Source organism: Rhipicephalus microplus, chromosome X (genome assembly GCF_043290135.1).
Source record: "Rhipicephalus microplus isolate Deutch F79 chromosome X, USDA_Rmic, whole genome shotgun sequence".
NCBI classification, from domain to species: Eukaryota; Metazoa; Arthropoda; class Arachnida; order Ixodida; family Ixodidae; genus Rhipicephalus; species Rhipicephalus microplus.
The window spans coordinates 411,177,339-411,202,720 of record NC_134710.1 but is presented as its reverse complement, the minus strand read 5'-3'; the positions used below and the strand labels follow the sequence as shown (position 1 = coordinate 411,202,720).

The window sequence follows — 25,382 nt, the reverse complement described above, 5'->3', positions numbered from 1 at the left end:
ATCATGTAAATAAATGCAATTTGGTCTGAGCATTGCCTCATTCTCGACAAAACAACTGGGAACACAGTCCCGCAGTAATCCATCAATCTATAGTGAAAAAAAAGCTCTTTCATATTTCGATCTCATGACAATGGGTTTAGGCATCCTGTGCAAACATTTCTTTTGCCGTTTTACTAAGATGTATTCGAAAATCATTGAACAAATATTCGAGAACTGTTCGAAAACTACTAGATTCGAGGTCGCTTCGCACATAAAATGTTGCTATTCACACATCTCCAAAACAATGCATGTTTGCCTCACATGCGCCATGAAAAGGAGAATTTTTTTTGGTAGATATACACTTTCGCGTGTTGTTATACACTTATGTAGGTGATGCCGTATACCACAGAAGACCGACAAAGTGTGACTTTGTGTGTGCGTGTTTTTCTATCTCCCTTTTTCTTTACTTCTGAAGTCTCCTACACCTTTATTTTCTCATGTAGAATAGCATAGCGGTCATTCTAAACTGGTTAACACTCTGTCTATCTCTTGTTCCATCCGCAAAAACCTATGGACCGTATACTTTGCATTGTGTAGAAGCGAACTGTAAGCGAGAGGACAAAACAAAAAGCCAGTCTTGCTCGACCAAAGGGCGTTATGAGAGAGTGGTAAATTACCCATTTCGCAACAAATCCCATTTCACAACAAATTACCTGCCCTCTGCAGTGCACACATGCTGTTTGTTATACACGGACGTCTGGCGCAGGGCTTGTACGTGAGTCTATATATGCCATGGCGCGCAGGTTGTGCGGCTGCAGCCAAGCAGGCAGCGTGGACAGCCCGCCATCGTGCAACCCAGACACTGGCGTGTGCCGCTGCAAGGCCAACGTTGAGGGGCGCCAGTGCGACCGCTGCAAACCCGGCTTCTTCAACCTTCAGCGCGACAACGAATTCGGCTGCACACCGTGCTTCTGCTTCGGCCACTCAGCGCTCTGCCAGAGCGCGCCCGGTTATTCGCGGTACAGCCTGCTCAGCGCTTTCGCCAGAGGTGTGTTCATCTGCCGAAATGCACTGATCTTGACGGGCGGGTGTTGAGTGACCTGCGTGGCTGAGCAACTCGTCGCCATAAACGGTGTCGCAGTGTTGTCGCGTTAAATTTAGTGCTCCTTTTAAGTTCGGTTGATCTGTCACACGATCTATCACTCTCTAGACCCCTAGCTTCTTTCGCCAGCGGCAGTCTTATGCCGCTGCCACATGTTGAATTCCTTCGATTTGCTGCTTTGCAGTGTGTTCTAAATCCTTGTGTCCCATTCAGGGTAAGCGGTATTCTTCTAGATACCATATTCAGAGTGTTTCAACCAACTTGTACCAAGTAAACTTTTAAATTTCGGGCGCTAAGGAAAACTGGAAAGATATAAATGGGGCAGTTACGTTTGGTGCCAGGCAGTTATCTTTGCATAGATGAATAATCCACATGTTTTTAAATAAAAGGTACATTTTTTTCCATTGAATATGTTTCATAAAAGTTACTATTTTCAATGTTAATTAAGAAATCCTTATTAATTACCCAGCTTATCAGATTGACCGTTATCTTAGGATGAATGAAACATTCGTACATTCCAGAAAAAGCACTACAACTTTTGCACTGAAGCCTCAATAACTGAGAATAATTGTTTGTTGAGTACCTGGATTGTTGGATGGGAACAAATATATTGACGAGCTGCTCAAAAAAAAAATACTGGACCAATTAGACGTGCGTAGCACATGTACTTGTAATACGAGACACGAGTTATGTGAAACACTATCTATGCTGCTTAGCATCTTTTGATATGGCACCTGCCTTTTTGTTGAATGCTGTCTGTGAACTTTTGCTGCCTATCAAAAATGCCCACACAGTTGAAGTTTCCCACAACAAATGCCCGTTGGTGATTCACAGAGAGCTCTGTGCTTCAACTCAAAACATCTTCCATGTGGTCATAGAAGCAAAAAGTGGGCACGATTAGAATCACTTCGTGGGCATTGACTCTCTATTGGGTTTTGTTCGTTTTTACGGTGTCTGCGACTTCTTAGCGGTTCTTTGTGCGCAACCCATCCACTTCAGATAAGGAGCACTGGAAGGCGGCGGACTCTCTTGGCCGCAGTGTAAACACCCGCCACGAGTACGCCGCCCACCACTTGGCTGTGGTGGCACCCGGAAAGGAACCAGTCTACTTCCTCGCACCAGGTAAGAGGAAACACAGTACCGACTGTGGTATGTGTACTAGCTTATATAAATGTGTTGCGGGTTAGTTTACTATGGCATTCTATGCTTTATTTCGTAATATCGCAGAGATTGTTCGCTATTTCGCAACGTTCCTATAATTAAGCATAATTTTCTTCTGCAACTCAGCCTAATGGCATGCACTTGCCGATGCATGGGCTATATAGTGTGCACCAGTGCGTGTACATCTGTACATTTTGTGGCACCGCAGACCGGTACCTGGGCGACCAGCGTGCCTCGTACAACCAGAACCTGACGTTCACCTTGCGTATCGGCGAGGAAGGACCGCAGTCATCGGTGGAAGACATCGTACTGGAAGGGGCGCACGGCAGCGTGTCGCAGCACATTTTCGGCCAGGGCAACGGGTTACCATCCATACGTAACCAGGAGTACCGCTTTCGTCTGCACGAGGACCCTCGATACGGCTGGAACCCAACGCTCAGTTCGCGGGAGTTCATCAGCATCCTCTCCAACCTCACTGCCATCCGGATAAGGGCTACATATGTGCCACGAGGTGAGTATACCACTGACGAGCACTCGCTACCTCTGCAGTAATGCCCCTCTGAGAAGTTCTTCTGTGTGCGAATTAAAAGCTCGCACGGAAGCGTGGAGTTGTCAGTGGTGCGATAGAGGCTGCTTGAAATGCGATGCCGGCTACAGAGTCATTGGTAAGGACAAGATTCAGAGCATTCAACAGCATGAAACTGCTGGGTTTGTAAAAAACCGCATAACAAGCCGAACAAAAACAGAGCACAAATGGATTAGGGGATGAAGCGCCGCTTCGTTGCAGCATATACGCCTTAATTTTCATTTCTTGTGAACAACACAAAAAACAGGCAGCTGCTGTTTCCTGGCAATGCCTAAGTATAGAAAACATTTTGAAACGCTTTGTTAAGCTGCAGGTCATAATTATTAAAGACAATGTGTTTAGATGTCTCTTCCAACCACTTTGTGCAACAGGGTATGGTGTGTAATGTCCAGTTCATATCCAGCAGAAGCAGGAAGAAAAAAAGCAAACAAAAATGGGATATGCACTTTTGGTTGCTCATTGACGTCCGTTTGTTGCGAGCTCTTAAGTTGTTTCATGTTTCTACTTCTCGTTTATTTGTTTCAACTATGATACTTCAACATCAAAAATATATTAAAAACCAGCGATGAATTGATTAGATCTTTCGCATTTAAAGGGATCGAGTTCGACAGTATTTCTTTTTTATGATGTTATCTTATGCATCAGTGACGGTGCTGTAAATGATCCCGCGATCGACCAGTGGTCTCAATTGTTCTTCCTCGGTTCATCAGCGTATGTCTCCATACATGGGGAATGAAAGAAAACATATATCTTCGCAGGCACCGGCTTCATCGACAACATCCAACTGCAGTCGGCGCAGCGTTCCCCTTACGGCACTGAGGCTGCCACCTGGGTCGAGATGTGCAATTGCCCCGAGGGATACGTGGGCCAGTTCTGCGAGTCCTGCGCGCCCGGATTTCGGCACGACCCACCTCGCGGGGGGAAATTCTCCCGCTGCGTGCCGTGCAACTGCAATGGGCACGCGCTCATCTGTGAACCGGACACCGGTCAGCTTGTCTTGCATTTATTTCTAGCCCATTCAGCGGGACACATACACTCACCTTCATCCTATGGAACTCACTTCAGCCTGCTGACCGCACTCAAGCAGTTTAATCCCGCACGGGCTGTTTTAGTTCAGTACCTTAAATCGAGGCCGGGGAGCGGGGGAATGGGGGGGGGGGCAAACATTGCCATTTGAATGAAGACCTTTCCGGTAAGGACATTCGGTGCCAGGATTCCAACAGCATGTCGATATCAACCTCTAAAATGACTGCATTTGTATTATTTGTGTGCCAATTCTGAAATATAGCTTTTGTTATACGTTTATGTTTCAGCACATAATGATCACATGGCATTTGTCACAAAAGCAATGATTCAGACAAATAATGCCGTGAGTATCTCGTGAACATACTTATTGATAAATAAATAGTGTGGTGAAGACAGGCATGTGCAGACCGCAGGCTGGGTGTTTGAGATCATTGTATGTCATCACTCTTGGAATATAAGCAGCTATAAACCAAAGAGAACCGAATCGCTGTGTACACATGGAGTTAGCACGGGCATTATAAAGCTCCGTATCAAGCTTTCATTTAAGCTAAAACTGACACATTTTTGGGCTAGTCATTTAAGCTATTTCTCTAGCTTGATGTAATACCGTATTTACCCAAATTCAATGTGCACCCGTTTTCTTTGACCAAAAAAAAAAAAAAAAAGACTAAGCACCTATTGTCGACCGGGAAAAAAAAAGAAAAAAATTATGAACGGCATACCAAAATGGCAGGCTGCACTACTGTTACCACTCTCTTCTGCATGCAGAATGACGTTAAGCTTAAAGCTATTCTCGTGGCAGACACGTCGCGTCTTCATGGCTGCTGCAACCATTCTCACACCAGAAGGGTAGTAGATTGCAGGAGGCTCTGGCAGCTGTAGCACAACACAGAATGACAGCACGGGAACAACTGATAATCGGGTCCCATGCAGTCAATCTGCGTAGCTCTCATTGTGATGCTGTCAGTCTTCAAGCAAATGTGATGATATGGGCAGCTACGGGAAACCTGTGGTCTGCACGCGAATCCAACGCGCATGCGATTTTAAGGCCTATTTTTCCTGAAAAAAGGTGTGCGTTGGAATTGGCTAAATACGGTATTCCTTGACAGTATGTAATTAAGGTGGCGTCCAATGCGCCAACGTACCACATGTTCAGCCACTCACGTTCACTGTGAGAAGGTGTCAAGCGCTCGCATCGCTCTTCACAGCACAGCGATGACTCAAAAAAAACGACGTTACTGTTTCCTTCTTTACCGTACCGTTTGTCACTATTCATTGCTGGTTCGACCTGCCTTTCACGTACGGTATGGGGGCCCGTTCATGGCAGTGGATAAGAAGAATGGTATCAGTACCAGCACATCAGTATTCTTGAATTGAATTGAGTTTATCTCTCATGTTTACAACACAAAGGAAGCGAAAGACTTCTGCTCCTTTAACAGTTCGGCATGCAGGCCATACATAGCACACAAATCAATACAAAATATGCCGTACATGCAACTTCTAGCAAAAAGTAAATGTCATGCCTATGTAAAATGTTAAAAATACAATAAAGCACAATTAAAGAACGTTTTGCCGTAAACAACAACTAAAACATTGAGTAAAAACAATAAAATTGACGTCTTTTATTGTACACAATCTCGATGTCGTGTAAAAAAAAGATATCCTGAATGACTCATCCAAACCATAACCTCATCAAAAAGTAGTGTGGTCTACTAACAGGTAACTGTGTAACTGTTTCTCATAATTATTTTTTAGTTTTGGTGTTTTCAAAAAATGTCCAATGATGCAGCACGAAGTGCTGGGTGCGTTTGTAATATATTGTGTTCTGTTCGATGTGTTGTATCAACTTGTAGTACACTTGATTTGCCTTTAACATCAGTGATTCATTAGCCTGTCTCATATCGCATCTTTCATTCAGTCTGACTAAAAGCGAAGAAATAATAATGAGAGGATAACATTACACTGTACCTTGGATTACAGAGAAACTTATAAATATTGACATCTTATATTCATTAGGGTCAAAGTATTTGCATTTCATTCACTTCGCATAGGTGCATTTCACGTAAAGGCACCTTGCAAAAAGTCTGTGCATTGCTTATAGGGAACGACAAAAAGATCAAGGAAAGATGTATTGGTAAAAATCTCCATTGAGTGTTGTACACATGCTGCGTATAACATCTGTAACTAAATTCTTCTCACGCTATTACTGGGCTTCACTATATGATCCTCACTACTAATGGTACTGGTGCCTAACTGCAGCCGCATGGTACTTCGTTTTGGCAGTGTTGGGAGTTTCTATGAGCGAGTCATTGGCACAGCAAGTGGGCATCCATTCTATGTATTGAGCGGGCAAGTTTCCGCTGTCAGGCCCACAGTAATTGTTTGATAACCTCAATCCCATGTGCTACCAAAACAACAGTACTATTTGGCAAAATAATGCGTGTGAACAGTGTTCTAATACTAACCAGGAAAGGAAATCGATCTGCTTGGTGTCTGAGCACTGACTACGTCTACTTTACTGCATACAGCCAACTAAAATCAACAACACATTTGCGGCTCATCTTAATGCCTTCCAGCAAAGTCAGAAATAGCTCGTGCTTCGAATAAATACTCGGTGGTATAACAAGGATTGAAGCCCAGTCCTCAAGCCCTATCACGTTTTCTTACGTGTACCTTGATTGAGAGGCGTAAACAGCAAGTTAGATAGATCATTGAGCAAAAACACAAGAAAAGGGCACACCGGAGGACAGCAGCAGTAAGTGCCAACTTGCCCCTTCCCCACCCAAGTACTCTCTTGTGAAACTACAAATTGAAGCTTACCAAAATGTTCTTAAATTGAGGACAATGCAGCGTGGCACAGAAAGGAAAATGATAAGGGTAAACACAGACGAGTAAAAAAGAGCCCAGTTAGTCGTAATGAAGAAGAAGAAATGCACAGAAATGTAGGCGACTGCTGGTCATTATGAGTGGGTTCCAAGAGAAAGTAAGCGCGCAAGCGGGAGGCCGGGTGGGCAGAGAAGATTAAGAATTTTGCGAGAATAAACGTGGAAGCAGCCAGCATAATGCTGGGTCAATTGGCAGAACATGACATAGGCTTTTGCCCTGCAGTGGACGCCGCCAGGTTCATGATGACTACTTAAAGAGAGCATATAGCAAATAGCTATACCATAGTTGCTCTAGTATGTGGCTAGATGCACCCCGACTTCGAGACGTCTATTTCCTTTCCTGCACAGTATTGCGGGTGCTTTGCTTGTTTTAACCATGTGGTGGTGGACGCTAACCACTCGGTTGCGCGGGGTGTAGGGCACTGCATCTGCCAGCATAACACGGCGGGCGAGTTTTGTGAGCGTTGCGCACCGCGCTACTACGGCAACGCGCTGGCGGGCACCCCGGACGACTGCAAGCCGTGTCCGTGCCCCGACCAGGGCGCCTGCGCCGTCCTGCCCGACGAGAGTGTCGTCTGCCTCGAGTGCCCGCAGGGATATTCTGGTGGGTGGTGCCACTTAACACCTCTCTTTGTGGCCGCACTCTTCTCTCCATTTCGTCGAGCCTGCGAGGCCAAGGCATGCATAAAATTATAGTAAGCACTGGCCAATGGGCTTAACAGTATCGGAGTTTTCTCATCTGGGCTCTGTTCTAGTTAAACACTCTCAACGTTGTATCAAAGACAAGATGTATAAACAAGCAACAGTACTTGTTCCTAATTAATGTTCACTGTTGGCTCTGTTTAGATTAGGCAAGCAATGTTGTAATGGCCGAGAGCATTGTCACGCATTTCGTGTGGATCTGTCTCGGAATCCTGATGTAGAGAAATAATATCCACTATTCACAACTACTTCGTCAAAACAGAGTAAACCATCAGGACTTCCACAGTGGGTCTTCCAAAGTTTCGTATTTATTGCTGTAAACTCCCGTTCTATAGTTTTGAGGCTCCTCGTGGTGCGTAACAGAACATTCCGAGCACGCGCTGTCGTCTTGGTTTCGCTCTCGAAAATGTGACAAAAACAAGACAAAAAATAACAGCTGTCTATATAGCTTTCGAGCACATGCTCTTTAACTATGGTTTGTGTGGCGCCTCTCTCTTTTGCTGCAAATTTCATTTTACAATGACTAAAAGGTTGGCGTTTCTCTTTAGAAGGCTCTCCTAATATAATGCCTATGTAACCGACACTCTTCTCACAAGGTGAATTCTGTGTATGCTTTCTTTTTTTTTTTTGTGTGTGTGTCCGCCAAATGCTCATGGAAACGACGTAAGTTAGAGCTCATTTAAGCATTTTCAACTTCATCCAGGCAGTTAACAAACACAAGATAGATGATTGTCAAAGTAATTATTTCTCTGTTCTTTGTCTTTTTAGGACCCAGAAAACTAAATTTTCTGAAGAATTCTTCTATATAAAAATTTGCACAGCTAGTTTTTGTTCTACATCAATTGTATTGTTAAATAAAAAATCAATGATGTCATAGATGGTCTATAAATATATTTGTTGAAGTGGCATGGAAAAAACATTGCGCAGCTCTAAGAAGCTGACAAGTAGGCGTGTAATTGCAATTTTTAATTACAATACCTGATGCTCGGGGCTTGTGGCGTAGCGTATTTGCAGGTGCGCATAAGACTAAAAAGACAATTAGAAAGGATGCATCCAAGCCCTAGTTTGTGTTAGTGACTCTATAGTTAATCTACAGTGTCTCGACTAACCAGGTGGGTTTCTGATAAATATTTACGTACAAGTATTAGTATGTGTTGATCCCTGTTCTTCTCTCTTGAAACGTTACATATTGGACACTGGAGTTCATCAATACTAATGCTGTAACTTTTTAGAAAGCATCGTACATGAACTTCTCGGCAGTTCGATCGCATATTAAATGCACCCGAAGATACTGCGTGTCCCGACCGCACTTGAGGCTTCAGCAGTGAGCACACGGTAGACTATGTCATAATCTCTTTCATGGCAACCACATTGCGCACTGCATATGGCAATATGAAGCTTGCACAAAGCACACTCAGAGGCACTCTAGGCAATATAGTACTTCGTTCATATGGCCTTTGAACTCTTGAAACTTTGTAAAGCAGCACTTGCGCATGCAAATGTCAGTGACTGATGCGTGCCTAAACAAGAATTTCTGTTGACAGAGGCACGAGAGAAACTATCTTACGCCATTTACAAGTGATAATGTATCTATTATTATTAATCACGCTCATGTACAGAACGTCTGAAATCCGACAATGTATTACGCAAGATAAAGAAAAAGAAAAGTGATATAAAAATTGGCGTCCCACTTTAGGAAGGAGATGCGACTTGTGCTTCGACGGGCACTATGGTGACCCGCAGGGAAACTTTGGACCCAAGGTGCCTTGTAAGAAATGCGACTGCAACGACAACATTGACCCCAACGCTGTGGCCAACTGCAACACGTGAGTGGGGTTTTTTGACGTACTTAAAGGGAAGTGGCTTATCATAAGTCAATTAAAAACAAGGTACACTGTGCACAGTAAATGTAGCTCACGATTTTTTTCAGGTCGAGGTATTCCACCTTCATGACATTCGCACCGTTGTTCGAACTTCTGTCCAACTCACAATGCGCTGCTTTAAAATAAAGTGTTTTAGTTTGTTAACGTTATAGTATTGTACGCGGGAATTTGAATTTCTACTGATTTTTGTTTTTTAACCGTTGAGCATGACACGCAATGGAGAGAGCCACATCACGTACTGCTACAAAAGCATGAAGTAACGTCCTGTTCTTGCGTGGCCAGTCGTACTATGCTGTGCTTTTAAGAAAGAGTAGTTGTCGTCGATAGACTAGCATGCTTTTGACAGTACTTTGCACAATATAGCATACTATAATTCGCGTTATGATACGCAACAGTTGTTTAGCATTACTTTATCGCTCTATTGTGAGAGGTTTATGCAATACGCTCAGTCGAGCTCACATCCAATACTCTGCATTCAGTAAACGCGACATTTCATGCACCTAAAATTCCTCTGCAGGACTACTGGCGAGTGTCTGAAGTGCGTGTACAACACGACCGGCTTCAACTGTGAGCGCTGTTTGCCCGGGCACTTTGGAGATGCGCTGTCCGTGCCCAAAGGAGACTGCAAGCGTGAGTGTCTTGAGAGGTGACCTATACCTGGAAGCGAGTACGCACATAGGCTGCAATGTTCCGAATGTGAGCTTAGGAGCTTAAATAGAATGACACGGCTTCAATCACGATACGGCTCAGATTTCTCACGGAGGTCTTATTTTGCGGCGCGTTATTATTTATTATTAGAGTTGTTCATTACTCGTGTACCTTCTTTACAAAAGATAAGAAGTAATTTTCATCTACATCCAAGCCAAAGATAATGATTAGGGCAAATGGAACAATGCTGGGGACAAAAGATAAACGAATCGATGGCCATAAAAGGCGACGCATTGTTTAACTGCCGAGTGGACGAATGCTACCGTAAAAGGCAAAGCTATCATTAACTACCGAATAGACAAAGCTACAATAAAACTTAAATTTTTTTATATCACTCTATAGCGATGCATACTTGTGATCAATTCTATCAACGTAACAGGCACCTAGATTTGGTAATAAAATATTCCCGCCTTGGAAATATATCTTCTCACAAAACTTGAACGCGAAGGAGACAGCACTGTAAATATTAACAAATAATCCGTTCATTCTACTCATACATAAAGCTTTCTCTATATACTGAAATTACCAAGTGTACATAATAAACAAGTTTTTGTTTTCACTATAGTGTGGCTCGCTGGAGAACCAAACGGCTAGGAAGCGGCCATATCATATGAAGATTGCCAAAATATTTGCAAATGACAGCAGCATCGAATTAATTTTTCTCAAATGTGTACTCACTGCAAACTATGTGCTTGTACCGTTGTTAGGGTGGCGTTTCCAATTTCGCAGGCGTGTGTATTCTTTCAGTATATCGACAGTCATTTGCTAAGCAAAGTAAATCACCTGAACGGGATTATTTGGCCTTGAAAGTAACAAAAACATGCGTGCAGAGCACTATTTTTTAGTGCGTGTATCTGTGTACTGATAAGTGAGGTTAAATGCTGTTTAAACAAACATGAACAGAATAGAGGTAGTCAATAAGAAAACATCGCTGATCGCTCTTTCTAGGAATCGGTACAAAATGAAACCAAAACGTGTCTTCACAGTGGCAGTAAAGCCTTTATTTTGCATTGTTTTGCCACAAGGATGAAAGAATGAATGTTACAGCAAAAAATTGTAATCTCATGCTAAGAAAGACAAGCAGCTCAGAACTTAGAGTGTGCATTCTAAGTAGAAAACACGCAGAAAATAAGCACACTCATGACGAGCACGTACTCACAACTGTCGCAGCTGCTCGACACCTAAAATGCACTGCTCAAACATAAATAAAGACGCACGAAACGAACGCACAAATATACACAGGACGAACGCAAACAACTGTTACAATTCTTAGTTTATCGCGTGTGAGCAGTGCGATCCTTGCATAGACGCGGCCATGAGCAAAGTAAACTTCGTGCTCTCTCGAATCATGAAATAAGTGCGCGAACAAGAGACTATGCCCTGTGGAGGCGCGTGCGCATTGGAACGCGAGGGCAATGCCCTTTCGAGTGTGCCCAATGTGCGCCTTTCGCGCCATCTCGCTACTGATGACAAAAACGCACTGAGGTTGGAAAGCTCTGTGGACGGCGTAACTTTATATGGTGTATATGAATAGCTTGCAGTTAGCAAACTAGGGTACGATGCAGTTAGCAACGTACTCTACGTGGCCTAGTGGTTTCGTGCTGCACGCTTTGCAGCGAGAGGTGGTAAATTGAACAGCCCCCTATGAAACTTTCATTGTTGTAGCAATTATAAGGACACTCTTGGATGATTTTTGCCATCGGCGTCGCCGTTTGTATTTGCCATCATGCCCGACATATATATATTCTGTTCACTACTGGTGAGTGTCTGAAGCGCGTGTACAACACGACGGGCTTCAACTATGAGCACTGTTTGTACGCACACTTTGGAGACGCGCTGTCCATGCCCAAAGGAGACTGCTAGCGGGAGTGTCTTGACAGGCGATCTATACCTAAAAGCGAGTACACACATATGCTGCAATGTTCCGAATGTGAGGTTAGGAGCTTAAACAGAATCACACGGCTCGAATCACGATACGGCTCAAGAAATAGAGGAGCACACTTACAAAAATTGTATACTTTTTTATTCTACGTTTAGTGTATATATGTGTGTGCGTGTGTGTGTGTGAGAGAGAGAGAGAGAGAGAGAAAGAGAAAGAAATAAATGGGTTCAATAGATCTGGTAGGAAATGCAGTTGAAAAAGAGGTGACGGAAACAGTGCCGTCGATCATGCAATGCCTCCTATCACAGCGGCAGTGCAAACATGCATGCCTTAGGTGAAGAAGGCCTTTGAAAGAAAGTGGGAGGACTCTAACGAAGGCAAGTCCTCCTGCTGAAAAGTTAGAAAAAATATTGCGTTTCGTACGTTTCTCGCCCTCTTTTTCGACTACATATATATATGATTAAAAAAAGAAGTTCTGTGGGTCCGGTGCACATATATTCAAGCAATAAAGGAGCACATTTATGAAAATTGAATACTTTTTACTCTGATGGGTTATACACTGATGGGTCCGTCTCGTCCAGCAGCTCATCAGGTGCCGCTGTAATTCCGGCTGCAGCAATGACAATCAAGTTTAAGTTGTCGCATATGACCACATCTACGGCATCAGAGCTTGCTGCTATAAGGGCTGCTTTACAATATCTCGTTCAAGAACGCCCAGGAGAATGGGTCATATTCTGTGATTCGAAGGCAGCGCTTCAGAGTTTGCAGTCTGCCATGCGTAGGAGGAGTTATGACCAATTGGTACAAGAAATAAAACATTGCCATCATGAAGCTCTAGCACGAGGGCATGATATTATATATCAATGGCTGCCTGGACATATCGGTATTACCGGAAATCAATTAGCCGATGATGCAGCCCGCTCAGCCCATGAAGGAACCCATGTAGTCCCGATTCCTCTATCAAGGAATGATGCAGCAAGACAACTTTACCTGCTGGCTCGAGATCTCACACCCACGTTCTGGTCGTCTACCAGCTTCCAAAGGTGTCAATTTTATTAACTGGATCCTTCGCTCAAGCTAAAGCTACCATCACAACTTTCCCGCTCCGATGCGACACTGTTATGCCGCCTTTGGTTGGGTGTTGCATTTACAAAGGTGTACTCCTTTCGCATTGGTATGGCAGACACTCCTACATGCGACTACTGCGGAGCTGAAGAGACCATCGAACACGTCCTGTGCAGCTGCGCTTGCTACGACACACAGCGATGCCAGCTCCGGATGGTTTTGAATCAACTTGACCCCGGACCATTTTGTGTGCAGAAGATACTAGGACCTTGGGCATCTGCCTGAGTTGCGCAGAAAGCAACTAAAGCACTGCTACTTTACCTAAAGTCAACAAACCTGAGCGACCGCTTGTAGACTGTGTGTGCTCCCCGAGTGTGCTCGTGATTGTGTGTACCTTCTCATCTCTCTGCAACCTCTTTTCTCCCCTTTATCCCTTCCCCAGTGCAGGGTAGCAAACCGGATGTGCGTCTGGTTAACCTCCCTGCCTTTCCTTGCATCTTTATTTCTCTCTCTCTTTTACTCTGCATTTCGGCCCTGGCACGGCCTTCGTCTGGATGAACAGAAATACGAGTGTGTGGCCGCTTTTATGGGTAGGCATGGACACGTGAGTACAAAACCCATGCAATCAGCATATGAGTATTCAAAAGTTTTCAAAACACCCGCGACAACACTAAAAAAGCATTAGGAAAAAATGTAATACAGTAGACAAGATCATAAGCATGAAAAAAGGAACTTGTAACATTGACCATTGATGACGATGATCATGCATGAAAAACAAAAAATATGTGGTAACTTTTAAGAAGTATTGACTGCGTTAGGAATGCTTCTTTAAATATTTTACAAAAACGTGCACCTCAGGGCTTCTTTTTTTAATTATTTTACCACTATGGGTCCCGGAAAAGCAACTACGAAAGTTGTTGACTGCAAGTACCCTAAGAGTGCCACATTGACAGCCATTTTGGGTGACTCGCAGACAAAATACCTATATCAACATTTTGATTCCTTTCATGTGGGTACATCAGCCTTCCTCTCTCAGAGTGGTACTATCATTAGTGAGGTAAGTTCACTATTGGATTTCGTGCCTCCGTCATCAGAAACACTCATCCTTCACATTGGCAGTAATGACGTCCCAATGTGTTCCGGCAACGTGGCTTTTGCCAGGTACCGCGAGATGCTGGATATCGTAACGAAACGACGCCCTGGGATATGTCGAACTTACGCAAGCCTCGTCCTGTCAGAATGCTGCAACCGCCGTCAAGGTAGCAGAAACCAAGCCTTTGTGCAACGTTGCAACAACTCCGCAAGATTTTTCAGCCAGCTTCTTCGAAAATTTGGCCAAAGTTCAAAGCTGGTATTCTGCGTTGATCATGGATTTGAATGGCTCCCATCATCTCGCATGCTCGCAAGTGATGGTCTCCAAAGCTTCGAGGGCTTTGCCCTACTTGCCTGTCACTTTAGGCAGTTGTGCTTCAAAAATCTACATGCGTATTTGGCTGCTTGGGAAGACTACACAAGCAGTGGAACTCTTTTTTATGTGCCTCGCGCCACGAAAACTCGTTCTCACGAAAGTCTTCTGTCATCTGAGAAAGTTGCTGCACCCGCAAGAATGCCACCAAGTGGTATCCTAGCGATGAAAATTCGCCCAGCGACAATCCGAACAAGTGCGACAACGGCAAGCAAGACATATGCGCGCAGGGAAGCGACAAGCAAGCCAACAACAAGCCCGCCATTGACAAGCAGGACTTTTGAGAACAAGGCCACGACGAGAGATGCCATGAATAAGTTGATACCAACAAAAAAGACATCGCCAAGATGTGTACCTTCAACCAACGCAACGACCAGCCGGACAACGAGAAACAAGACACCGGCAAGGATGACAACCACAATAACGACAGACAACGCAGTGACTTTTAACAGTGTTACGAATAATCCAGTGAGTAGCAAGGCTACTCCAGCAGCTTCTCCGCCTCCCAGCGGTGCCACGTTGTCACAGTCAAGGTACGAATTTAGAAACAAGTGGTCTGATCCTACCCAAGCAACCGACTCACTACCACCTAGCCGGGGCACAACTTTCTTTGGGGAGGCCTTCGTGCATTTTTCGAAGCTCAGTAAAGTAATTGAAAAGCGCATTCACTGCAACCTACATGCTTTCACCTTAAAAATGTGTATTGTTACATCGATAATGCCTAAAAGGTTAAGCCTTACTTCAAGGCCTGCTGCGTTTGAAATGACTAGCAATAAACTCTCGAGGTGGGACAACACACTCAAACAAACTTCTCTGGAGCTCACATGAATTGTCACTAGTCAATATGAGTCATCCGGAAATCAGCTAAGGAACAAAAAGAAGCAACTCTTCGCCACGCGGAATTTCACTGCCTATGAAAGAGCGTAGCTTGATAACTACAGGCAAGAAAAGATTCGTGAGCTCAGTGACAAAAAATATAAAAAGTTGATGCGCGATAACCTTTGCACTAGCATCAGCACTCCTGATGATGCAACATCTTCAGTGCATTTGTCCTTCGCAGAAACTAGAAATATAGTAAATATTTCTAGTGCCGCGTTATCGGCAGAGGAATTGAGTGTTATTTCTCGTGGTTTGAACTTTCGTCCTGCCACTCAAGAATGAGTGAATTCCAACTAATCAGTGACTTACACAATTTCGAAAGAAGCATGAGTTTACGTGAATACTTTCATAATCAACCTACATCTATTAAAACAGCATTTTTTCCTACTAAGCATTGAACTCCCCCTTCCCAAAGGGATAAATGACTTGATATTTGCACCCGAGCAATGCAGGGAGATGTACTCGAAGCATACAAAAAGCAATCGCCATTTCACTGCAATCTAAGCGACAAAGAAAAACAAGCGATCCAAACTCTGGCTTGCTGGGACAACCTCGTCATTAAACCGGCTGATAAAGGTGGAGCAATCGTTATAATGAGTAGGGCTGATTACCTTCGCGAGGCCCACAAACAATTTTATGACCACGCATTTTACAGAGCTTTGAGCTACGACCCGACCGAGGAATCCAATACCAAAGTAAGAGAAACTTTAAAAGAGCTAGTAAGAGAAAATAAAATTCCAGAAACTGCGTTAAAATCCTTAGTCCCCCTGAGTCTGGCAGCTGGTAGATTTATCTCCTTCCTAAACTTAATAAACAAAACAATCCCGGCCGGCCAATAATTTCAGAAATAGGAACCATCACGGAAACCCTGTCTCACTACGCAGACAGCTTAATCAGTTCCACTCCTCCCAACTTTTTTTCATTTATCAAGGACACTAACCACTTTCTGCGTGACATTGTCAATATGCATGTTCCGAGTGATGCTCTTCTGGTCACACTAGATGTGGTGTCACTGTACACAACTATACTCCATGCGGACGGAATTCGTTCTGTACTCCAAGCATACGACTCGGTAGATGACAAATCCATTGACGATTCCACCTTAGGAACTATTTTAGCACTGATACACGAACTTATCAGCTTTGAATTTAACGATGAATATTGCGTTCAAACCAGCGGCACCTCGATGGGCACAAAAATAGGTCCCGACTATGTGAACATATTTATGGGCATTCAAGAAAGTAATTTTCTTGCCACTCGTGACCTTCAAGTTATTTATTACAAACGCTTCATTGATGGCATTTTCTTAACTTGGCACCATGGTGAAGCCGCATTACTTTCTTTCATTGCTGACTTCAACAACGTAGAACCATCCATCTCCTTTTCCCACTCTTTTTCACGAGTCAGCATAGACTTTCTTGACGTCAATGTAGCTTTAAGCAATAGTAAACTAATGACGAACCTTTACAGGAAGCCCACTGACCGACAAAGATATCTTCATTTTAATAGCAGTCATGTCAAACATTGCAAACAAGTACTTCCTATAGCCTAGCTATTCGTTTTAAAAGAATTTGTTCGGACTACAGGGAATTCACTCGCAACTGTGACCAGCTCCGTGAAGCATTAACCGAACAGCAATATCCTTCACAAATAATCGACGAGGCTCTCCAGCGGGCCAATTGTGTCGACCATGAAGAGCTCATCAATAAGGACAAGCGATTAGCGCCACCTTCCTGAACGAACCTCGTTCTAAAGCATTCTGCATCTATTCTTAACGTGTCCCATATAGTCGAAAAGCATTACAACTTATTGACACAGAGTGATCGGCTTAAGGACATTTTCACTAAATCACCACGAGTTGTGTATCGGAGATCAAGGAACTGGCGCAACATTGTAACTTCTTCCAAGACTAGATTTATTGCTCCTGTTGGTTGTTACTCCTGTAACAAACCGCGTTGTAAAGTTTGTGCGTGCATGACCACTGCGACTGTTGCTAAAAGCACGACATTTAACTTCTCACTTGAGATTCGGGGACTTAAATGATCAATCTGCCTGATGCAATACATCAAACAAACCGAAACATCCTTTCGTATCTGTTTCAACAACCAAAAATCACACGTAAACAGTTTGCCACATCTCCCATTGTCCAAGCATTTTCATCTATGAGGTCATTCGTTTGACAAGATTATGGTGACGCTATTAGAATCAGGCTTCAAATCGCATCATGATTGTGAAATTCGAGAATCTTTCTTGATCCATAAATTCAATAGTGTGTTATCCGGCATAAACAAATGCGTAGGCAAAGTGTCATGCCTTTCTACAATGCCCTGACGTCCGCATTTTTGCGAAATAAGGAGCATTCCTAACGTATTCTATACTTTCTAAAAGATATCACATATTTTTTGTTTTTCGTGCGTGATCATCGTCGTCAATGGTCAATGTTACAAGTGCCTTTTTTTATGCCCATGATCTTGCCTACTGTATTACATTTTTTTCTGATGCTTTTTTTAGTGTTGTCACGGTTGTTTTGCGAATTTTGGAATACTCATGCTGATCGCATGTGTTTTGTACTCGCGTATCCATGCCTGCTCATAAAAGCGGGTGCACACTTATATTTCTGTTCATCCTGACGAAGGCCGTGCCACGGCCGAAACGTAGAGTAAAAAGGTATTCAATTTTCGTAAATGTGCTCTTTTATTTCTTGACTATATGTGCACCAGACCCGCAGAACCTATTTTTTAATCACACACACACACGTATATGCACACACAGACAGACAGACAGACACACACACACACACACATACACACACACACACACACACACACTCCACTCGGGGTTTCCGCAATCAATTTGCACAACACGCCCTCGGAGTCCACGTCTACGGCGGTTTCCTCTCTCGCGTCTATGGGCCAGCTGCCTTCGGACGACCCCCACGATTTTCCTTCTCGACAGTTGGCTGACCCATACTGTCGACGTATTATAGGCTACCTCACTGGCAGTTCCCGTCCACCTAATGCAAGGCTCCGTCGCCAACTCTCGCAATTTAAGCTGGACAACTCGGTGCTGTACCGCAAAATTTACCATCCTGACGGTCAGCGCTGGGTTCCCGTTCTACCCCGATCGCTTCGGTCCGAAGTCCTCAGAGCGCTTCATGACCATCCAACTGCTGGTCACCTTGATTACCATAAAACCTACGATCGCCTTCGAAGTCGGTTTTATTGGCCAGGCATTACTACTAGTGTAGCTCGGTACGTCGGGTCCTGCACTACCTGCCAATGTAGAAAACTACCAACATCTGCTGCCGCCGGTACACTACAGCCTCTTCCGTGCCCAGCCACACCATTCGAAGTTGTAGGCGTCGATCTTTATGGCCCCCTCCCAGTCAGTGCTGCTGGAAACCAGTGGATAGTAATAGCCGTTGACCATTTGACGCGCTACGCCGAGACGGCATTCGTTACTACTGGTTCAGCTTCCGAGATTGCCGATTTCATCCTCCGAGCCATTATACTGCGTCATGGTGCTCCACGTGTGTTGCTCAGTGACCGTGGAAGGGCCTTCCTTTCACAACTAGTGAACGAACTTCACGCCTCCGGCACAACTCATAAGACTGCCTCTAGTTATCATCCCCAGACTAACGGCCTCACTGAGCGATTCCATCGCACTCTTGCTGACATGATCGCCGCCTATATTCAACCAGACCACAAAAACTGGGACGTTGTTCTACCATTCGTCACTTTCGCCTACATTACGGCCATTCAGCGGATAACAGGCTACTCGCCATTTTACCTAGTTTATGGACGCTCCCCTTCTTCTTTCCTGGACGTCTCTTTCTTTACCTGCCAAGCGAATTCATCTCTATCCTCTTCAGAGGAATACGTTTCACGACTCGCACAGTGCCGCCAACGTGCTAGTATAAACACTGAAGCCTGCCAGCAAGCCAGAAAGCTAGTTTATGATGAATCGCATCGTGCTGTATCCTTCCAACCTGGAGACAAAGTGCTCCTTTTGACGCCTGTTCGCACACCTGGTTTGTGTGACAAATTTCAGCCTCGGTTTATCGGGCCGTACACAGTTCTTGAAGAGACTTCACCGGTGAATTATCGCGTAATGCCACTTGTACCCCCAGCAGATCGCCATTATTGAACTGCAGAGGTCGTCCATGTCTCCCGTATGAAGCCCTTCATGCGACGTTCTTTGTCCCCTTGACTTCAGACTGGCCGCTTTCACTGGGGGGGGGGGGGGAATTGGTGTGGGCATTTAGTATACGCATCCTCTTCACCGGTACATTATCATCATTATCATGTGTGGCTCATGCATACTCATCATTGTCGCGTAGCATCATCATCTTGGCTCATTCATCGTAGCTGTCGGCTGCCGGTTCCTCGGGCCTAATAAAAGGTAATCCAAACCAAGACTTGATAATATATATATAATTTCAAGAAAGATAATTCAGAACATTTTCCGACGCGTGGTATCTAACGTGCAACATCGCCATCAGTAGCGCGTGGCATTAGCCACTGAGCTATTTATATGCACTATTTACCGCTGGCAGGATATGGATCTCGGGGTCAATACCAGAATCTTCCCAGCTTTTCCTGCGAGATGGTGCGAAAGGCCCACTTGGCAGCCGTCTCATGGAATTTGTCCTATGTGCATCTTGAGCTTTCACCGGAACGATTTCGTTGTTGTTGTTAGCCCAGTAGTTGGGGTGGCGCCGTCTGGCAGGATCTGGATAACGTCATGGCAAGGATGCTTCGACGCCTGCCGTGGCGCACCTAATGTAACATGCGTTCGCATCATACGCTGTTCTGCTGTTTGCAATTGTTTTTTGCTTGACTCAAGCTTCGGATGAATGATGGAAACAGCATCAATAATGCTCCTTGTGAAATGACTAAAGATCTTTGTTCAGTACAATCACCAACAGTTACTATGCTCCACCGTACACTTTGATAGGGTTTTTGTTGCCTCGCTGCTAAACACGGGTTCAATTCTCGTCCACCGCAGCTGCATGCCGACATCAGTGAAGAGCAAGGAAATTTTTGTGCTTGGATACTAATTTATTATACAGCGTGTCCCATATTCAAGCCATGTTTTTTACAAGACAACATATGTAAATTAGTACGTTGCTTTCTTTCTGAGCGGTTCTTTTTAGGGGTATAATGTTCTCACGTCCAAAAGCTTCATTTAAAACGGATGCATGCCATTATTGGGCCGAGGATTGTTTTTTTGTTGCTTATTATCAAGCTCTAAGCACAGTTACATAAACCCATGCAGTATTGAAGCTAGTAAAGCATCTCCATAGCGCTTGGCCGAAAATACCACCGCAGCAGTTGCATTTGCATTTCTTATGTACTCGGTCACTCGTTATGTAGTTTGACGCTTTTCTGGCAGTAAATTCGGGACTTCATTTCACAAAAAAGCAAGTTGAGGTCAATTTCTAAAACTTCATGCAGCATGAAAGCAACGCCGCTGTTACACCTACCCCCAAGCTTCGTTGTATGTGAATATGATTTGCGAGACCAGACACTGTCTTATTGAGGCAAACAATATTTAATTATTACGTGGGCCACGTCTCTGAGAGCACCATCGAAACCATTCGCAATGCTCACTTTGAGTTTCCATCGTTTGGCAAACAATTGTTATCAATAGTGCTCCTACGTGAACTAAACCTTGTGACGTGGTGCTTGATCGGGGCAGCACTTCATGCAAATCAGAATATAGGGCCACCTATGTTCTGGTGACTAGCTGTTTAAGAAAAATATTGTATAAATTCAAGGACACTAACATCTCAGCAGTTTCCTGAACGTTTTGTTTGTCACCACATACATTCTGGATATAATAAAAATTTTATGGTAGATCATCTAAGGTCTCTTTTAGGAAAACGTGCAACGTTGTCAAGTCACCCGAATATTAGATGAAAACTGCGATATATCAGTGAGCTTGAAAACACTGTAGTTTTATTATTTGTAACTTTTGGGACACATGTTTTAATCCCCGAGTGCACGCCAAGTTGTAATGAAGATAGAATCATCAGGGTAAATACTTTTAGCACCAGTTTCTTGGTGTAAGCAGTGTCAACAACGATTGCCTTGCTGTAGTGAACCATCATTTTCACATGTCCTGTTTAGGCAGGAGTTTTCTCTTTAGATAACCGCAACTTCCTGCAACTCCCTTAACTTTTTATAGTAGTGTAAATAGCCGCCTTCTACTTTGGTAGATGTGCATCGAAACAATTAGTAGTTATCACTACCGCATCGCGTTTGAGCAGGCACATGACGGGCGCAGAAAAAGGCGATACTCAGCCGTGGAGCAAGCGAGTCTTTGCCGTGGTGTTACTTCGCCCCGACTGCCGTGTTGCCAGTGTTTGTTCTCGGAGCAAATAGAGCGCACGAAAGTCACTTCACTCGCTGCAGTCTATTCGTTTGCGAAAAGAGTGCACTTTTCAAACACAGCGAGGCAACAAGTGGGACACTCTTTAGTCGGGGCTCATCCTGTGTATACCTGTGCGCATACGCTTCGTGCGTCCTTTAGGTTTGAGCAGTGCGTTAAGTGCTCAGCTTTGAACGTTGTCAGCTCACGCTCATCCCGTGGGTTCTTTTTGTGCGTTTCTTCGTAAGTAGCAGTGGGTTACACGTTTTGATCTGGTTGCTGTTTTTCGCGTGACATGCCAATTTGCTGCTATCGCATTCATTGGTTTGCCATTGCAGTGAAACTATGACTTTTTTCTTCTAATTTTTTTGCAATATATATATATATATATATATATATATATATATATATATATATATATCTTGCGATGTCATATTTGTAACGATAATTAATCAGCGGAACCGTTGTGAACCCTGGCATGAAACAGTCATGTGTTACAAAAACTCGCAGGGTCCCTTATGCCTAAGACAAGTTGAAAGCGAAAGCCGTGTTGAACTTTGTTGTCTCAGTTTACATTCTCTCCCACTTTCCTCCAAAAGCCTAGTGCACCTAAGGTATGTAGTTTTTTGCTGCCCTTGTAATCGGAGGCATCGCGAGCTTTCTGCGACTTGTCCCGTTCGTACTGCCTCTGGGACTGAGCCACGTTATGAGGTGACATCAGGTTGCGTGGCGTCATGGTGAAGTCGCATAAAGAGGCAACTGTGACATCATCATGTGATAGTTTTTTGCATAACTAGTGTTGATCCCTACGTCACCTTTTGCGTTTAATGAAGCATCTAAAGCTTTGAAATAAAATGAAAAAAAAAAAAAAACGAACGACACAAACGGGCGATACATCTTGCAGCGTGTGACTGCCACCGGCTGGGCTCGCTGGAGGACACTGAGTGCGACCCACAGTCTGGCCAGTGCGCCTGCAAGGCGAATGTGGCCGGCCGACAGTGCGGTCAGTGCCGCGAAGGCTACTGGAATCTGCAGAGTGGAGATGGCTGCGAGGCCTGCAACTGCAACCTGGTCGGCTCTTACAACCGCACCTGCGACCAGCGCACGGGACACTGCCACTGCCGACCGGGTGTCACCGGAAAGCAGTGCGACCAGTGCCTGCCGTACCACTACGGATTCTCGCCCGATGGTTGCGTGCGTAAGTACATGATTCCCGGGTGCCCCCTTTTGTTGTCCTTGGTGCTTCGAGAGTCTCCGCATGATGCGTGAATGCAACATCTAGGTTGCCTGATCACTCTGGATGCTGTTAATGCACCCAAGGAAGCTGTAAGAAAAGAGAACATGAGAATGTGTCGTTGTCAATTGCCTGATTTATTTCTACTGCAAAGTTCTCAGCACAAGGCATACTGCAGACGTTACATGTTCTTCAGCATGTCATCCACACTAATTTGTATGCAGCAAGCACTTAATGTTGTTTGGTCAGTGCTACCACCATTGCTTGATATCTGCTTTATTTTAAACAGTTTCTGTTTTGGAAGAACATGTTGTTGAATCAGTTTGCGTTTGCTAACGGATGATTTGTGCTTCAGCGCTACAATTCTCATTTCGACCCCCAATGATTGCAACCTGCTCTTGTGTGTGGTCCTCGCAGCGTGCGACTGCGACAGCCAGGGCTCGGTGTCACTGCAGTGTGCCCCCGACGGTCAGTGTGAGTGTCGACCGAACGTGGAAGGTCGCCGGTGCGAGCGATGCAAGGAGAACAAGTACAACAAAGAGGCCGGATGTGTCGGTGAGTTGACATGCTCTCTCCACGTCTTGTACGGCCCTATTCCTCTGGCTCTCTCCGGGAAAGTGAATGTCACAAGCCTTGCACTACTCAGTACATCTCTCAACTATAGAAATTAAATCGCGGTGTAACGATAAAGAAAACACCAAAAAGTATTCTGCCTAAAGTTACCAAACATTTGCATAGGCATTTATTTGCATTTTCGAAACGGCCTAGTGGGATTCTTGTGGGATTGATAGAGGTTAAACTGCATGACCTCAATAACAAAAAGAACCAGACAACAACAGTTGTAATGCACCTTTTGCCAGTAAAGCGTTCGAAGGAGTTAGGTGTCCCAAGTGTCTATTTTACGTTCCGTGCTTTTCCACGCAATCTGTCATCACAGTATTAAAATTATCACAAAAACTTTCCTTTCTAACTCTATTTATATATAAAAAACATTGAATCGCGACTACAGGCATTTTTTGCACCGCTGCGCACAGACTGCCCGACGTGCTACAACCTTGTACAAGACGCAGTCAACGAACACCGCGACAAGGTGTCAGAGCTGGCGCGCCTGCTGAACAACATCGAGAAGAATCCTCAGATTGTCAAGAGCGTCGACTTCGAGGAGAAGCTCGAGCAAGTGATGACCATCGTGAATGGCTTGTGGAAAGACGCCAAGCAGGCATCTGGTGAGCACAGTGCTTTTTTATGGGTGTGGCTAGTGAGGCGCTCATCGTCCCGGCATTTCTAGGAGCCACGAACTCCCAATTTAGTGTATTAAATAAATTATTATGGCTTTCAAACTGATAACTTCTATTTTCGTGTTCATTCTATTGTGTTTTGTTTTTCTTTAAGTTTAGTGCTTTTCCTTAGCGAGCTGCTTTTCTTGAAAGTATGTGGGTTAACCCGAGTGGTTGGCATCCGCTCCTAGGAACACTCTGAGCATGATAGATCAATGCCCACGTTAACGCGTTAAGTTACTTCTGAGCCCTCCGCTGTATGACGTATAGCTATATAGTTTTCCTATATAGTATCATTTTGATAACAGCGTTGAATCTGATAGTAATATTATCTCTAGTAACAAACAGCGCAGTGCAAAATTGAGCTGCATCGAAGTTTCCACCTGTGACGTATGTCCAAAAAGCCGAGAAGACATGCCAACCAGGTGTAGTAGTATGGGACAAAACTGTTACGACTTGTTTTATTAGCACTTGGGCTGTTAAGCTACTCGTTCGGTTCGTGCTTACAGAGTTCCTGAAACACTTTTTTGAGTTGGTTGGTTGGTTGCGAAACTTTATTGAGGTCCTGCAAGGCGCGCGTCAGCGCGCAGCGGGCGTCTCCCACGTCGGGACCGTTAGGCCAAGCCTATCGGCCGCTCCGCGGGCCTGCTGGACGGCCCAAAGTTGGTCGGCCAGGAGGGAGCTGCGAAGGGCCGCCTCCCACCTGACCGATGTAGTGTTGGGGTTAGTGTACATTGCCTTGCACTCCCAGAGCATGTGCACCAGCGTGGATACATCCCCACATTCGGGGCAAGCGTCATTAGGGAACACGTAACCATGGAAATAATTCACTGGAAAAGCGTATTGACTCCCAAATTTAATGCCATGAAATATTTAAGAATCAGTCTAATACGAGCGGAGTTACAAAAGTTTGTCACATGCTTCAGTCGCATTCTCTCTTCTCTTGTCCCAACGAAAGCGCTGAAAGCTAAGCAGAGAGAGATGGGAGGGGCAAACAAAAAACGTCACATGTGCCTCGTGACCTTGATCACTTTTTTTTTCAATTACACAGCTTTTTCAATTCGCTCATGTACGCACGCACAGACATGTGACAACTTTTTGTAGCGATCTCTGTCGAAACCGAGTGCGCCATGTTCAAATCAGCCAATGGTTGATAGATAGGTAAACCACGTGTGA

General features: G+C 44.5%; 1 protein-coding gene across 3 annotated transcripts in view; it reads left to right on the top strand.

The window, feature by feature from the left end:
• LanB2 (laminin subunit gamma-1) overlaps positions 1-25,382 on the top strand; it is a 205,255-nt gene that overhangs the window by 146,896 nt on the left and 32,977 nt on the right. For 2 of the 3 annotated variants that reach the window (XM_037413276.2, XM_037413278.2), the window contains 10 exons: positions 783-1,027; positions 2,081-2,203; positions 2,451-2,753; positions 3,587-3,814; positions 7,158-7,343; positions 9,138-9,267; positions 9,842-9,954; positions 22,600-22,893; positions 23,347-23,484; positions 23,964-24,155. In XM_037413276.2, coding sequence (XP_037269173.2) covers positions 783-1,027; positions 2,081-2,203; positions 2,451-2,753; positions 3,587-3,814; positions 7,158-7,343; positions 9,138-9,267; positions 9,842-9,954; positions 22,600-22,893; positions 23,347-23,484; positions 23,964-24,155 — 1,952 coding nt within the window. The remainder of the gene's footprint in view (positions 1-782; positions 1,028-2,080; positions 2,204-2,450; positions 2,754-3,586; positions 3,815-7,157; positions 7,344-9,137; positions 9,268-9,841; positions 9,955-22,599; positions 22,894-23,346; positions 23,485-23,963; positions 24,156-25,382) is intronic. The other variant, XM_037413277.2, reaches the window with a different exon arrangement.